Source organism: Perca flavescens, chromosome 14 (assembly GCF_004354835.1).
Source record: "Perca flavescens isolate YP-PL-M2 chromosome 14, PFLA_1.0, whole genome shotgun sequence".
Taxonomy (NCBI): Eukaryota; Metazoa; Chordata; class Actinopteri; order Perciformes; family Percidae; genus Perca; species Perca flavescens.
In genome coordinates this window covers 3,801,458-3,817,564 of record NC_041344.1, presented here as the reverse complement: position 1 = coordinate 3,817,564, position 16,107 = coordinate 3,801,458, and the positions used below count along the sequence as shown (strand labels likewise).

Genomic DNA, 16,107 nt, shown 5'->3' with positions numbered 1-16,107 from the left:
TTTGTTTTCAAATTCAGTTTAGTTTTAATTAGTTTTTAAAGCGGTTTGCTAGTTTAGTTTAGTTTTTATTTTTTGAAAATGCTTAGTTTTAGTTTAGTTTTTATTAGTTTTAGTCTTTTTTTCTAATATGGGTTATTTATTGGGGGCAAGATTCACAAAGGTCAGAAAGAAGTATTGTGTAATAATAACTCAACAAAAAAATCATACAATTTTAGAAATATGTATTCACTATGTATTCATCAATAACACCAGTACATAAAATGTACATATGATGATGAGCACAAATACAGTATCTTACAAAAGTGAGTACACCCTTCATATGTTTGTAAATATTTCATTATATCTTTTAATGGGACAACACTGAAGAAATTACAGGCTATTTTAATTCCAAAGGCCAAGGGAACTCTATCAGGATGCATAGTATCCTGGATCCATGAAATAACTGGCCTTTAAAAATAAAAATCTGCCTGCCTCTATGGGAACCTAACATAGGGGTGGACTGACTTTAGTGTCCAGTGGTTTAGACATTAATGGCTGTGTGTTGAGTTATTTTGAGAGGACAGCACATTTACACTGTTATACAAGCTGGACACAGTGTCATTTCTTCAGTGTTGTCCCATTAAAAGATATAATGAAATATTTACTAAAATGTGAGGGATGTTCTCACTTTTGTGTCTACACAAGACGCAGCAGTAAGTGCAAAATGTGTTAGTAACTGTGTCAGGAAAAACCCTAAACAGCCAACAGACTAAAGAAGACATCAACAGGTGTTTTGAACTTTGGTTCGAGTAAAGTGATGAACTTTTTGAAGTCAATCGACTCCCACAGTTGTGTAGCTAGACATCCCAGTATCAAAACACACATATTAACCCACGCTTCATCACGCTTTTAGTGTTCATACGTATTTACTAACCAGCAGCTATCGGGTCGCCGGTGAAAGCCCTCCTGTAATGTTCTCTGTCCTGCTGTTGTCTCCGTCATGCTGTCTGGCCCTGGCCCCATACATCCGGGCCCTGTACCGGGGTTATATTAGCTTCTGTTTCGGGGGAAGGGGGCTTTGCCTTCTCCTTGCCCTGTCACTGCTTGTTAAGGTAAGCTAGGTTAGCCTCCTTGAGCGCGCTTCTCAAATGTACTTTCAAATTCGTGGGATTTTTCCCTTAATTGTCCACTTATTTTACCACCTTCCACTGCGAGGCACTTGCTTTTATCTGACACAGTCATAATCAAATAAGTCTCTGCCGCTTTCTTCAGACTTTCGGTACCGCCATCGGAAGTTATGTCTGCAGCATAGACTGAATAAAACAGGTCGGAAATGTCAACTCTGAAAGATATAACGTTATTTGCTCTGTGAAAGACATTGACAAAGACGAAAACTAAACATGCTGGGCAAAAACAAAACATAAGGACTCCGGGGAATAAGCTTCCCAGAGCTAGTTTAGTAACAAGCATTTCTGTGAAACCGCATAACTGAGAGAGACTGGTTAAGAAGAGGAGCCTGGTCGGGCTAGAACTCTCCCCAATCGGATCGGGCTGTACTGGCCTGCCTCCCTTTATTTTTATTATATTATTGATTATATGGTAGATGAATCTGACGACTATGAAGAGAGCAGGTGGGCCGGGCTTGGTGGACGCCGCAACTCCTCACTCGCTAACTATTAGCTTTATCGAAGAGGAGAGTTTTAAGTTCACTCTTAAATGTGGTGATTGGTTCTGCCCCCCGAACCCAGACTGGGAGCTGGTTCCACAGGAGAGGAGCCTGTTAGCTGAAGGCTCAGGCTCCCATTCTACTTTTAGAGACTCTAGGAACCACAAGTACCTCTGCATTCTGGGAGCGCAGTGCTCTAGTGGGGCAATAGGGTATTAGGAGCTCTTCTAGATATGATGGTGCTAGACCATTTAGAGCTTTGTAGGTCAGGAGAAGGATTTTAAAATCAATCCTGGATTTTACAGGAAGCCAGTGCAGAGAAGCTAATACGGGAGAAATATGATCTCTTTTCTTAGTTCTTGTCAGAACATGCGCTGCAGCATTCTGGATCAGCTGGAGAATAGAGCTGGGCTACATGGATGATATTCCGACCCCTACTTAAAATCAATCTGCAGATGACAAAGACATTTTTCAATACAAGTTATTTTTATACTTTATTTTGTTGAGTGTTTTCCCTACCATTGTGTTTTTTTAATTTATTTTTTTGGATGACAAAATTATATAATTATGCTATACATTCAACAACAACAAAACGGATGGTTGAGATAAAGCTGTTTTCACACATAGGCCTACACTGCCGTGCAAAGGCAGAAGACCTTAACTTTATTGCCATTTTATTGAACAATGGACATCAGTTTTATCATGTGGAAAAATATATTGAGTCAATTTTGTTCTTTTCTGCTAAAAATAAGATGTTTTTGCCATAACTTCCAAAAGCAGAGGGAAAGCAAAGGCAGAAGCCCTTAACATCAGTTAGGGTCTTTTATCTTTGCTCCGCTGCACTCTAGAACGCTGGAATTAAGTGTCGGTGGAGTTAAGGCACTCTGCCTTTGTTTTACCCACCACCAACGTCAAGATGTTTGCCGCGCTGAAGTTACAGTGTTATGCCTATATGTAATTGAAGCACTTTTGCCACACGCATTAACTTAAATAAAGTGAAAATAAAAATGTTGCAGTGGTTGATTTCTATATAGCATTAAGAATGGCCTATTCTCGTGGGAAAATGATGGTGGAGATGGCTTTGAAAAGCAAACCCCAAGATCAAGGTAAGGATGATGATTCTTTTTTAGAGCAATCTACTTAAGATTTTGTGAAATTCAGCTAGGATACTTGTAGCCTAGTTAGCTAGTAGCTAGCGATTCAAACTTGGGCTAAGCTAGGCTACTTGACACACAAAACACAACTAAACGGTGTAAAGGTGTGACTGTATTGTAGAGGATTCCAACAGCGGGACGTACACCAGTATGTCGCTAAAGCTATGAGCTAAAAGACACAAACTCTAGCACTTGGTCACTCACTGCTGTCGGAAAAACAACACAGACTTGAATAAAGGTTGCGTTTACTTAAAACTGGTAAAACTCGTGGTACATTCAAAGTTGTTGTAAAATACCCTTTTCACATCGTTTGACGTATATTCATAGCTTTCAAAAAATAGTGAGAATTATTCAATATAAATTATTTTGAAAAATTTATGTTTTATAAGCCAAACTAAAATGTAATGTACAAATTGCACCAGTATTAAATGTTACTAAAGTAAGACTATGAATAGGGGGTACAAATTGTTTCATATGAGTTATTAAGCTTACACTGTAACTTGGGTTACTGAATTGTGTACTAATAAAGAAAATTAATCAGATGTAAAGAGACCATCTTGTCTATATTGATATTCATTAGCTGCATGTGTCTAATTCATTTTCTTTTCTACATTTCAGTTTCTTCCAAGTCCATTCCTGGGGTTAATGCACAAACTGCAGATAGCATGCCCCCCGCGAAACTAGAAGCAAATGAGTGGACAATTCTTCACAGTTATGTCGACATCAGCGGATTCAGCGATGATCTGTTTTGTGGAGCAGATGAGCTGTTCATCATGAGCACACCAGACCCCACTCCTCTGCCACTAATGACACCAGAGCCTGTGATTGCCCATGTCACGGCCTCAGACCCAGTTCTTCCACCAGTAACACCAGCCTCAGCATCAGCTCCAGAGAACCCACCACTGTCTGTCCTTGTCTCAAACGGTCAATCACACTCTCCTGCTCCTCCATCAGAGCCCACAAATAGACCACCAATGAGGGGACCATGTGGAGCTAAATGTCGACGGCAGTGCTCTGGAAAACTTTCAGAAGACAGGCGGCAAGAAATCTGGTCTGAGTACTGGAATATGGCGTATGAACAGAAACAGGCCTTTATCTTTGCCTCAGTCAGCCAAGTTCCAACGGAAAAGGTCTGTGCCAATCCCAGTCGGCAGCGGAGAAGGTTTATTTGTCTACAGGCTGCAGGATACCAACAAGACCCCGCAGCAGATGTGCAAGCTATTCTATCTTTCCACACTAGGCTATCATCCCACCAATGATAGCCTAGTTCTCTCAGTCATGGGCAAAGCAATAAGAACTGCTCTAGCTCCACCCAACGACATGAGAAGGAGACACGAGCCTGCCAACAAGCTGGACTTGCAACCATTGATTGAACATATCGAATCCTTCCACCCATCAGTAAGCCACTATCGGAGGGAGCATGCACCATTCCGGCGCCATCTCCCAAGCGATGTCACGGTGAAGCTCATGTTTGCCGACTTCATTGAAAAAGGGAACCGCTGCTCTTATGAGACTTACCGTAAAACAGTGAAGTCGAAGAACATAAGCTTTACCAAGCTTGGAGAAGAGGAGTGCGAGTGCTGTTTGCTCCAGGACCAGCATGTGAGGGCTGATCACCAGGGGGAGGCTGCAGAAAATTGCCCTCAGTGCGAGAGGTGGCATAAACACAAAACCGAAGCAGCTGAGACCCGACTGCACTACAGGTCGGATGCAGACAAAGACTGGCCTGACAACACATCTGTCAGAAGCGATGACCTGCAGAAAGTCATCGTGCTCCCACGCATGCCAGGTGTGAAGTCGGCAGTGTTCACCCGACGAATATCCACATACCATGAGACCTTCGCGTCAGTGGGCAAAAAACAAAACAAAAGAAAAACCATCTCTGTTGTCTGGCATGAGGGAATTGCAGGGCGGAATGCCAAAGAAATGTCATCGGCGTATGCAGCAGCACTAGAAAAAGAGCGGGACATCAGGCATGTTATATACTGGGTGGATAATTGTAGTGCCCAAAATAAAAACTGGTGTCTGTTTTCTTCACTGCTGACATTGGTAAATTCTGAAACCATATCAGCTGAAGACATCACTTTGAAGTTTTTCGAGCCGGGGCACACCTTCATTAGCGCCGACAGCTTTCACCATGGTGTGGAACAAGAAATGAGGCGCAGACCTGGAGGAGTGCTTTTTGATTTTGATGACTTTTTGTCAGTGGTGGCCAATTCCAACTCTGGGAAAGTGGAGGTGGTGGAGTTGAAGAATGACAACATCAGGGCCTGGATGGATGGCCATTCTGCAACCAAGACAAAAAAAATGCCCAGGCTGGCTGAACTCAAAGTGGTGCAACTGCGACGTGGTTCAAGGTCCATGTTCGTGAAGAAATCACATGGGGAGGAGGACTTCATAGAGCTGGACTTCCTGCAGAAAAAGTTCAATCCCTGTATACCAACCACCTTGAGGCCGCAAGACTGGGGTGTGGAGGAGGCCAAGAAGACGGAGATCCTAAAGAATCTTGTTCCCCTCATGCCTCCTACCAGGAGGTTTTTCTGGAGCTCCTTGGCGGTCAGAAACCTCAATGAGGTTGAAGATTAGGGATAAATTAAGCCCCTCTGCCCTTCTGTGGACTGATTTCCGGACTCTTGTGATTCTCTCTCTCTCTCACACACACACACACACACACACACACACACACACACACACACACACACACACACACACACCTGTGCAGGCAGACACACACAACCAAAATACCATCAACATTTTTCATTTTATTCACCTCTTAACATTCTTTCGTTTCATTTTCTTGTTAATTTAATGAATTTCTTAAAATCGGTTTGCTGTTAGACTCCCTTCTTTGTATACTGTCATAAACTGACTATATCAAGACAATCAATCCTAATCACATCAAATTTGTGGGCGACAACTGTAGTTTGTATATACACATTTTCCATTCTGTCCAGGAAACTGTATTAATACAGTTTTTTCATTAATTCTGGAAAACATACACAATGTCATCAGATATAAGCATATTCCTATACATTTTGTCAGAAAAGGGTGAATGGTATTTGAGAAAGGGCGTCTACATATTACTGGCATAGCCAAATCAAACCTTTCAAATGTAAGAAATATTTGTGGAAGGTCACTTTAACCTCTTAAAGTGTTATTTTACTTAAATTAAGTACGATAAAGTTTTAAAATGATCCATTACAGTTGTAGCCTTCTCATTATTTTTTAATTTTGTAATATTCTATTGAAATATTAAGGCTTACTAGAACAGAACTCACTAAATTATTTTAAGGCTATCATTTTTAACATTGAAATGTTTGTATGTAGTGATAAAAGTCAAAATGGTCAATAAATTAGAAGTTAAGGTATTTTGCCTTTGTATGACCCATTATTGTTTTGCTGATAATGCAAAGGCAGAATACAGTAACTTCTGAATAAGGGTCAAAGGTCAAGTTTGAGCAATTTTCTTTTTTATGTAGATTAATATATTCATTATGACAACTACTTGGCACATTTTCAGTGTCCTACATATCATACAATTGGCTGGACAACAAAAAAATCATTAGTCATTTTTCTCAGTTTCACACTCTGGTGAGTTAAGGTCTTTTGCCTTTGTAGGGCAGTACAGGTAATTCACTTCTCGTTCCTCGCTAAAAGTTTAAATCATTTTTAACTTTATCACACAACCTTGCCCCTATTTTCACCTGTTGCTGAGTAACGTACATTAACATCCCATGGTCTCTTGAATGTAGCATACCTGTAGCAAGCTCCTTTGTAGTAACTAGCGGTAAAAAAAAAACATCAAAGAGGTGCTCCGTGCTACAGAGTGGCAATTGCTAGTTGTTTAAGCTGCTACAAACCTCCGTCACAGCTCAGTTGTATCAGCAGCATTTAGTAGATTTGTTGAGCCGAAACAGAGTTCCTCAACACCGCCTCTGGTGCCCCGCATGGTGCTCCTTCAGGTTAGCAGTAGCTGGTGGTTCAGTTATCCGAGAATAGGTGACTCTCAGCCGGGGACAGAGCACCGCGAGCTGCCGGTCATTTCAGCGGAGATTATGGTTAAGTAAGTAATGAAACCACTAGTTAAGAAAATAACTAAATGTAGTCCCTGTCGCTGCCATGTTGTTTGAGTATCTCTATGGAAAACGCGAGGGGGGGGCTGAGCCCGTTTGGAGCTACGGGAGCCCAGGGGGGAGCATCAAAACCGATTTTCATTTAAACAAATCAACGTTAACAACACATTCAAGTTAATCGATAAAATTGATTTATCACCCAGCCCTACTGGAGAGTCTTAAGGGACTTATTTGAGCAACCTGACAGAAGGGAATTACAATAGTCCAGCCTGGAAGTAACTAATGCATGGACTAGTTTTTCAGCATCGTTTTGAGACAGGATGTGCCTAATTTTGGCAATGTTAAGAAGGTGAAAAAAGGCTGTTCTTGAAGTTTGTTTTAAGTGGGCGTTAAAGGATATATCCTGATCAAAAATAACTTCTAGATTTCTGGCAATACCATCCAGGGTAGCTATATCTTTAGATAATGAGGTTCGGAGGTGTTAAGGGCCCAGCACACTTCAGTTTTGTTTGAGTTTAACGTCACAAAATTGTAGGTCATCCAGGATTTTATATCTTTAACGCATACTTGAAGTTTAGCTAATTGGTTTCATCTGGCTTGATTGATAGGTATAATTGGGTGTCATCCGCATAACAATGAAAGTTAATTGAGTGTTTCCTAATAATATTGCCAAAGGAAGCATATATAAGGAGAATAGAATTGGTCCAAGCACTGAGCCTTGTGGAATGCCATGGCTAACTTTAGCGTACCTGGAGGATTTATTGTTTACATTAACAAATTTGAAATTGATCAGAGAAATAGGATTTAAACCAGCTTAGTGTGATTCCTTTAATGCCAACTAAATGTTCTAATCTCTGTAACAGGATGGTATGGTCAATAGTTTTGAATGCAGCACTAAGATCTAGTAAGACAAGTACGGAGACAAGTCCTTTGTCTGAAGCAGTTAGAAAGTTGTTAGTTATTTTCACCAGTGCCGTCTCTGTGCTACGATGCTTTCTAAATCCTGACTGAAAGTCCTCAAACTATTGCTATGTAGAAAATCACATAACTGATTAGTCACTACCTTCTCAAGGATCTTGGAGAGAACGGAAAGGTTATATATATCTAAGACCTAAGGATCAAGGGTGTGTTTTTTCAGAAGAGGTTTTATCACTGCTACTTTAAATGACTGCGGTAACACTTCTTTAAGTAGCCTCATTGGGATGGGGTCTAAGAGACCGGTAGACGGCTTAGCTGAAGAGACCTTTAACATTAATTGTTGAAGGTCTATAGGATAAAAGCAGTCTAAGTATATGTCAGGTCTTGTCATTCTTTCTAGTAGTCCTGTGTTTAAAGGTGAACCATTAGAAGTTGAGGGCAAAAGGTGATGAATTGTATCTCTTATTGTTATAATTTTATCATTAAAGAAGCTCATGAAGTCATCACTACTAAGAGCTAGAGGAATAGATGGCTCAGTAGAGCTGTGGCTATCTGTCAGCCTGGCTACAGTGCTGAAAACAAACCTTGGGTTGTTCTTATTTTCTTCTATTAGTGATGAGTAGTAGTCTGATCTGGCATTTCTGAGGGTCTTGCTAATCTAAACAAGATTCTTCGAGTTTGATGGAACGTCATTTACTTTCTAGTTTTCGCGAGATTTGTTTTAATTTGCAAGTTTGGGAGTTATACCAAGGGGCTAGTTTCCTTTGCTTCATCATCTTCTTTTTGATAGGAGCAACAGAGTCTAAAGTAGTCTGTAGCGAGGCCGTGGCACCATCTACACAATTATCAATTTGGGAGGGACTAAAGTTAACATAAACGTACTGTATTTGATTTTGTTTCCTGCAGATGTTGAGCAGCAGTTGGTTAAAGAAGAGGTTCCCCCTGAGCAGCAGGAGTGTAGCTCCATTGTGGACCAGCAGGAGCCAGAGCCCCCCCCACACATTAAAGAGGAACAGGAGGAACTGTGGAGCAGTCAGGAGGGAGAGCAGCTTCAAGGGCTGGAGGAGGCTGATATCACCAAGTTCCCATTCACTCCTGTCCCTGTGAAGAGTGAAGATGATGAAGAGGAAGCTCAGTCCTCACAGCTTCATCAGAGACAAACTCAACACATGGAAACAGAAGCTGATGGAGAGGACTGTGGAGGACCAGAACCAGCCAGGAACTCACATCCACTTTTACAACCAGAGACTGAAGACCAGACTGAAGACCCTTCTGAACCTGAGACTGATGACAGTGCTGATTGGAAGGAGACCAGAGAACCTCAGTCAGCTTTAAACTCTCTGAAGCATTATTCAACACGTGAGAAACAATTCAGCTGCTCGGAGTGTGGGAAAAGATTTGGTGAAAGGCAACATCTGAACCGACACATGATTTCTCAGACAGAAGAAAAACATTTTAACTGCTCTGATTGTGTGAAAATATTTGGCCACAAGGCAGATCTGGAGAGACACATGGTAGTCCACACAGGGGAGAAACCTTTCAGCTGCTCTGAGTGTGATAAAGCTTTCGCTGAACGTGGAACCCTGAAGAAACACATGATAACTCACACAGGAGAAAAACCTTTCAGCTGCTCAGTTTGCAAGAAATCTTTTACAGAGAGAGGAAGTTTACAGAGACACATGGTAGTCCACACAGGAGAGAAACCTTTCAGATGCTCAATTTGTAATAAATCTTTTACAGAGAGAGGAAGTTTACAGAGACACATGGTAGTCCACACAGGAGAGAAACCTTTCAGCTGCTCAATTTGTAATAAATCTTTTACCGAGAGAGGAAGTTTACAGAGACACATGGTAGTCCACACAGGAGAGAAACCTTTCAGCTGCTCAATTTGTAATAAATCTTTTACAGAGAGAGGAAGTTTACAGAGACACATATTAGTCCACACAGGAGAGAAACCTTTCAGCTGCTCAATTTGTAATAAATCTTTTACGGAGAGAGGAAGTTTACAGAGACACATGGTAGTCCACACAGGAGAGAAAAGATTCAGCTGCAGTGTTTGTAACAAAAGATTTGCCTGGCGTTCTCATGTCAAAACCCATAAATGTGTTGGTCAGATGGAGACAGAAACTGATGGAGAGGACTGTCAGTTTTTCCCACAGAATTAGATTCCATTTGTGGTGGTAGCTGACCTTAGCCTCGTGAGACTGTCCTGATCTCGCGAGCTCCAGTTTTTCCCCTCGCAGATCAGTCTGGCATCTTGAGGCAGAGAAAATTTGGAGCCGTTAGCCAAACGACCGGGCCAATCAGCGTTGGTTTTGAGGTGGGTTAGGTGGTGATAGACCGATGGTTTATCCAATCAGCTAACCAGTATTATCAGCCAGCGGTAGCCCTAATTCTGTTAGCCGCTCGCTAATGCTTTATTTATCTTGGATCCTTCTTTTGGAATATGGTCCGGGAACCTGAACTGGTGCCTTTTATTCCTAAATTCTCGTTACACAAACGGCAAATCTCCTTTACCGACATGTTGCTTGCATGCTGAGCTTACGAGCTATGCTTTGCCTGCAGCAGCAGGGGCAGGCTTGTGGTTGTATTTTCATACGCTTCGTGGATCTGATTGGTTGATTTGGCCCGTCTATCACCAACATAGTTGATAGACAGATGGTTCATCCAATCAAATAACCAGTATTCCGCCCCTTTCCAAAAGTTCTCCAACGGAAAGTTCCCAGATGGATATGCCGAGCAAATGCGAAGCAATCCATCTGGCGGAGTCAGGTTAAGCTGACCTGGGGTGGGGGGCAGAAAGAAGTGCAGACTTCTTATATTAATTGTACTGCAAATATTTGTATAAAAAATTCTGTAAGTAACAATTCAAATTTCTAAATTGAATGGTATAATGCAGTAAGGCGCATGTGTCAAACTCGAGGCCCACGGGCCAAATCCGGCCCCTTGCAGATTTTGATCTGGCCCGCGTATCAATTTAGGTTTACAATAAATCTTGGCCTGTCTAGGTTTTGTAGCTTTTTCAATGTTTTCTCACTTTTTCTGAAGTTGTTGTCACTTTTGCAGACGCTTTTGGTGCCTTTTTTCCCACTTTCTCCGATGTTTTTGGGGCCTTTTCTGGTGTTTTTTTTTCCAATGTTTTTGTTGCTTTTTTTGACATTCTTTTGTCTCTTTTCTCTTTGATGGCTAAGTTACTTTTTTGGGGCTTTATGTCGAACAAGCTGTAAGTGAGAAGGCTATATGAGACACGCAATAATCCAGTAAAAGATCCTTGACTTTTTCGATGAAATAAAAGCATGTGAATAAACTAAATATTTCCGGCCCGTGATGTGATTCTTAGTTTACTGTGTGGCCCTTAGTGAAACTGAGTTTGACACTTCTGCATTAAGAGAAGAAAGCTTTCGCATCTGACAGCACAGTCCAGTTCATTAGATTAATATGAACATTTGACAATAAAGTCCAGTTCATTAGATTAATATGAACCATACCTGCAAACTAGTCGCTTTTCGGTGAAAATCACCGTTTTGAATGGGAAAATGTCTTCCACATGAATTGTGTAGATCCAAAGAGTTTTTACTTGGGGGGGATGCCTCAACGACCGTTATCTACCAGAACAAATAGAAACGCGGATTTCGGTGCCTTATTTAGGGGCCACTTAAATGCCTGCACTTCTATCTGATGCTCTGAAAACGGACGTTCGAAGGAACTTAAATATCACTGCACAGGACGCTAGTCAACACTACACTCGACAGCAGGTAACGTTAGCCTACTGTTAGCTAGTTAACACTACACTTAGCAGCAGGTAACGTTAGCCTACTGTTAGCTAGTTAATACTACACTCGACAGCAGGTAACGTTAGCCTACTGTTAGCTAGTTAACACTACACTCGACAGCAGGTAACGTTAGCCTACTGTTAGCTAGTTAACACTACACTCGACAGCAGGTAACGTTAGCCTACTGTTAGCTAGTTAACACTACACTCGACAGCAGGTAACGTTAGCATACCGTTAGCTAGTTAACACTACACTCGACAGCAGGTAACGTTAGCCTACTGTTAGCTAGTTAACACTACACTCGACAGCAGGTAACGTTAGCATACCGTTAGCTAGCAGCTGGAGTAAACCCGGTTAAAATGCCGACAGCTAAACGGTGTAAAGTGTGTCTGTATTTCACTTTTGGATGATTTCAACAACAGTCTGCTGCTACCTTTGTCTGAACAACAACACAGATGTTGCGTTGTTGAAATTCGCCTCACCAGCCTTGTGCTGCATTCAAAGTTATTGTAAAATACCCTTTTCCCATCCAATGGTTGTTTTTGTTGTTTAACAGGAATTTACTGGTGAAATAAGTTGTTATAAGTTACTGTTATTCAATTTTTAATAAATCATTTAATTTTGACCCTGTGGCCTTAGCAATTATCTTTTTTTAGATCGACTTTTTATTGTTTTATATTTTCGAACAGACAAATACAATTGAACAAGGCGCTCCTTTTTTTTTTATATATATAGACACACACACACCGCACACAAACACACATCGTTCTAACGTATTTCATACATCGTACAGATGCAGGCTTATATACGTCGTCCCTATATCTGCTATATATCTTACATATGCAGTCTCAGACATATCTTCCTGACATAACAGATGTCAGGAAGATATGTCTTTGTGCCGATCAATTGATCCTGCATTAACCCATTTAACAAACCAGGCTGTATAGGACACACAAAATTACTTGAAATTCCCCTTGGGGATCAATAAAGTATCTATCTAAATAGCTTTACTAAATTGCTAAAGTAAGATAGATAAATCATACACAATTACTTATAATAATACATTTTATTTATAAAGCGCTTTTCAGGGTACTCAAAGACAATTTACACAAGTTACACAAATTATTATAGAAAATAGCACACTGTAACACATTAAAAGCTATTCTTGTATGTAACTAGATTTTGAGATAATTATCCTACTGTGGTCTATACTAAGGGCTAATGTACAAAAACACTATTAAAAGCTTAAACCAGTGTTTTTTAAAGTCTGAGACTGTGGGCTCCCCCTCAGGCAAAGAGCTGGTGCACGCATGTTTCCTGGGAACGGTTGGCTGTGTTCCAGGTGATATCACTAGAGACGTGTCCGTAAACCCGTGGTAATAAGAAGGCGCTTGCGCACACAACAGGATGCCCAACGCTGTTTCAGTTTTAAAAAAGGTCACTTTCTCAATTTTTTTATGCCTATGGGATCATGGTAATGTTATTTGAAATCAAAGACACTGAACAATTGAGCCAAGAATAACATTTATTTATTAAGGGTTAGTAAATAAGTTGAGGAAGTCCATGATGGCCGGCTTCGTACTCAGGAAAGTAGGATCCCTCGTTGCTGCTGCTACTGTGACAAGAAGAAAATATTTGGGTTTTGTGCGTTATTCGAGGAAGTATATTTTAATGCATGGAAGTTTTTTTTATTTTATTTTTTGTTTCTTCTCCCTTTGTTTTTAAGAAGTGGTTGAGTTATATGTTGTTTTTTTTGCAGATGTGAATAGAAGACCGGTTTCATTAAAGGTCCCATGGCATGACAATGTCACTTTATGAGGTTTTTTTAACATTAATATGTGTTCCCCCAGCCTGCCTATGGTCCCCCAGTGGCTAGAAATGGTGATAGGTGTAAACCGAGCCCTGGGTATCCTGCTCTGCCTTTGAGAAAATGAAAGCTCAGATGGACCAATCAGGAATCTTCTCCTTATGAGGTCATAAGGAGCAAGGTTACCTCCCCTTTCTCTGCTTAGCCCGCCCAGAGAATTTGGCCCACCCATGAGAGAGAGACATCATGGCTTTCAAACGAGCAAAGTGGCAGTTGGTCAAGGCCACACCCCCACCCTCTTTTGTACTCCATAAAATTTCTTCAAAGTTGGCAGGTCTGGTACAAACATCTGTCTGTATTTGATTTTGTTTCCTACAGATGTTGAGCAGCTGTTGGTGGTTAAGGAAGAGGTTCCCCCTGAGCAGCAGGAGTGTAGCTCCAGTGTGGACCAGCAGGAGCCAGAGCCCCCCCCACACATTAAAGAGGAACAGGAGGAACTGTGGAGCAGTGAGGAGGGAGAGCAGCTTCAAGGGCTGGAGGAGGCTGATATCACCAAGTTCCCATTCACTCCTGTCCCTGTGAAGAGTGAAGATGATGAAGAGGAAGCTCAGTCCTCACAGCTTCATCAGAGACGAACTCAACACATGGAAACAGAAGCTGATGGAGAGGACTGTGGAGGACCAGAACCAGCCAGGAACTCACATCCACTTTTACAACCAGAGACTGAAGACCAGACTGGAGACTCTTCTGAACCTGAGACTGATGACAGTGCTGATTGGAAGGAGACCAGAGAACCTCAGTCAGCTTTAAACTCTCTGAAGCATTATTCAAGACGTGAGAAACAATTCAGCTGCTCGGAGTGTGGGAAAAGATTTGTCTTCAAGTATAGTCTGGACGGACACATGATGACTCACACAGGAGAAAAGCCTTTTAGCTGCTCTGTGTGTGGGAAAAGATTTGGTGAAAGGCGACATCTGAACAGACACATGATTTCTCAGACAGAAGCAAAACATTTTAACTGCTCTGATTGTGTGAAAATATTTGGCCACAAGGCAGATCTGGAGAGACACATGAGAACTCACACAGGGGAGAAACCTTTCAGCTGCTCTGAGTGTGATAAAGCTTTCGCTGAACGTGGAACCCTGAAGAAACACATGATGACTCACACAGGAGAGAAACCTTTCAGCTGCTCAGTTTGCAATAAATCTTTTACAAAGAGAGGAAGTTTACAGAGACACATGGTAGTCCACACAGGAGAGAAACCTTTCAGATGCTCAATTTGTAATAAATCTTTTACAGAGAGAGCAAGTTTACAGAGACACATGGTAGTCCACACAGGAGAGAAAAGATTCAGCTGCAGTGTTTGTAATAAAAGATTTGCCTGGCGTTCTCATGTCAAAAGACATAAATGTGTTGGACAGATGGAGACAGAAGCTGATGGAGAGGAGTGTCAGTTTTTCCCACAGAATTAGATTCCATTTGTGGTGGTAGCTGACCCAGGGGGGGTGCGCAGAAAGAAGTGCAGACTTCTTATTTTAATTGTACTGTAAATATTTGTATACAAAATTATACAAAAAAAGTAACAATTCAAATTTTTAAATGTAATGGTATAATGCAGTAAGGCGCATGTGTCAAACTCCAGTTCATTAGATTAATATGAACCATACCTGCAAACTAGTCGCTGTTGGGACCAAGCAGGGGGTTAAACATTGATTTTTAACAAAAATGGCTCAGATTGAGCTGCCTCCAGAGACAAAGGACATGGCGAAGGCAGGACAAAGGATCTTGGCCTACATGTGAATCCCAAAGCCAGTTTCACCAAACTCCTACAGGCCCCACTTGGAAGCAGAGTCGCCAAAATGGAGATTCTGCCTTCAACACGAGGAGGGCAAGGCAGACTGGTGGTGAGACAAAGAACTGCTTCACACCTGTGACAAGGTTGCGCTTTTCCCATTGGCTGTCGGGCCTTTGAATGCACCACCCCGCCACTAGGAGGTGGAGGAAGGATAAAAGCTGTCGGCGTTTGTGTCTCTTGGCCTTTCCACGGTAACTCAGTTTACTGACAGGAGGCACAGTAGTCCGGACTAGCTGCCCAGCATCACCTCGCTGGTCGAGATTGAGCTGGGACATTTTATATCTTTCTGATATACAAAGGGGATCCAAGGAATACTGGTCCAGTATTTCCTCTATTTGCAGCGGGTTTAATCAGCCCGGATTCAAGAAAATGACTCCGTTCCGTTGTTCTTGCATCGTCGACCTGGATCGCGTGTCGTCCACTGCTCTGGACGAAACGGATCGTTAAACTCTGGCGAGAGATTAACTACAAACAACACATGTACAGTAAGAGGCTTACACAGTTCTGGGCAGACGTTAGAACTAGTGTGTTTGGTTTGTTTATTAATGAGCCAAGGGTTCGCTACCACTTGTTGGTATTAATGTGATCTGTGATTTTATTTATGTACTGGTCTATTCGTGATTATTAATCTGTTTCTGTGAATGTAAAATTGATCACGATACTGTTGATTATGTTGTGTTAAGTAGCTGGCTAAAACCGTAAGCGCTACCTGCTAAATCACTCCTTTCACGGAGTTTAGTTACTGTCTGCGATATAATTGTGGAAATCAGCTGTTAGCCACTGAGCTGGCCATTATCGATAACTAAGATCAGAGAGTTTTTCCTCCTTTACTCTTTTTCCTTTTACTAACACACACACACGTACACACACGGACACAAGCTA

At 41.6% G+C, this 16,107-nt stretch overlaps 1 protein-coding gene across 1 annotated transcript; it reads left to right on the top strand.

Moving 5' to 3' along the window:
* The first annotated feature begins 13,129 nt into the window (after positions 1-13,129).
* On the top strand, positions 13,130-14,982 carry LOC114568519 (gastrula zinc finger protein XlCGF71.1-like). The gene is made up of 3 exons (XM_028598133.1): positions 13,130-13,153; positions 13,698-13,704; positions 14,130-14,982. The coding sequence occupies exons 1-3, from the start codon at positions 13,130-13,132 to the stop codon at positions 14,840-14,842; spliced, it is 744 nt and encodes a 247-aa protein (XP_028453934.1). The 3' UTR covers positions 14,843-14,982.
* The last annotated feature ends 1,125 nt before the right edge of the window (positions 14,983-16,107 follow it).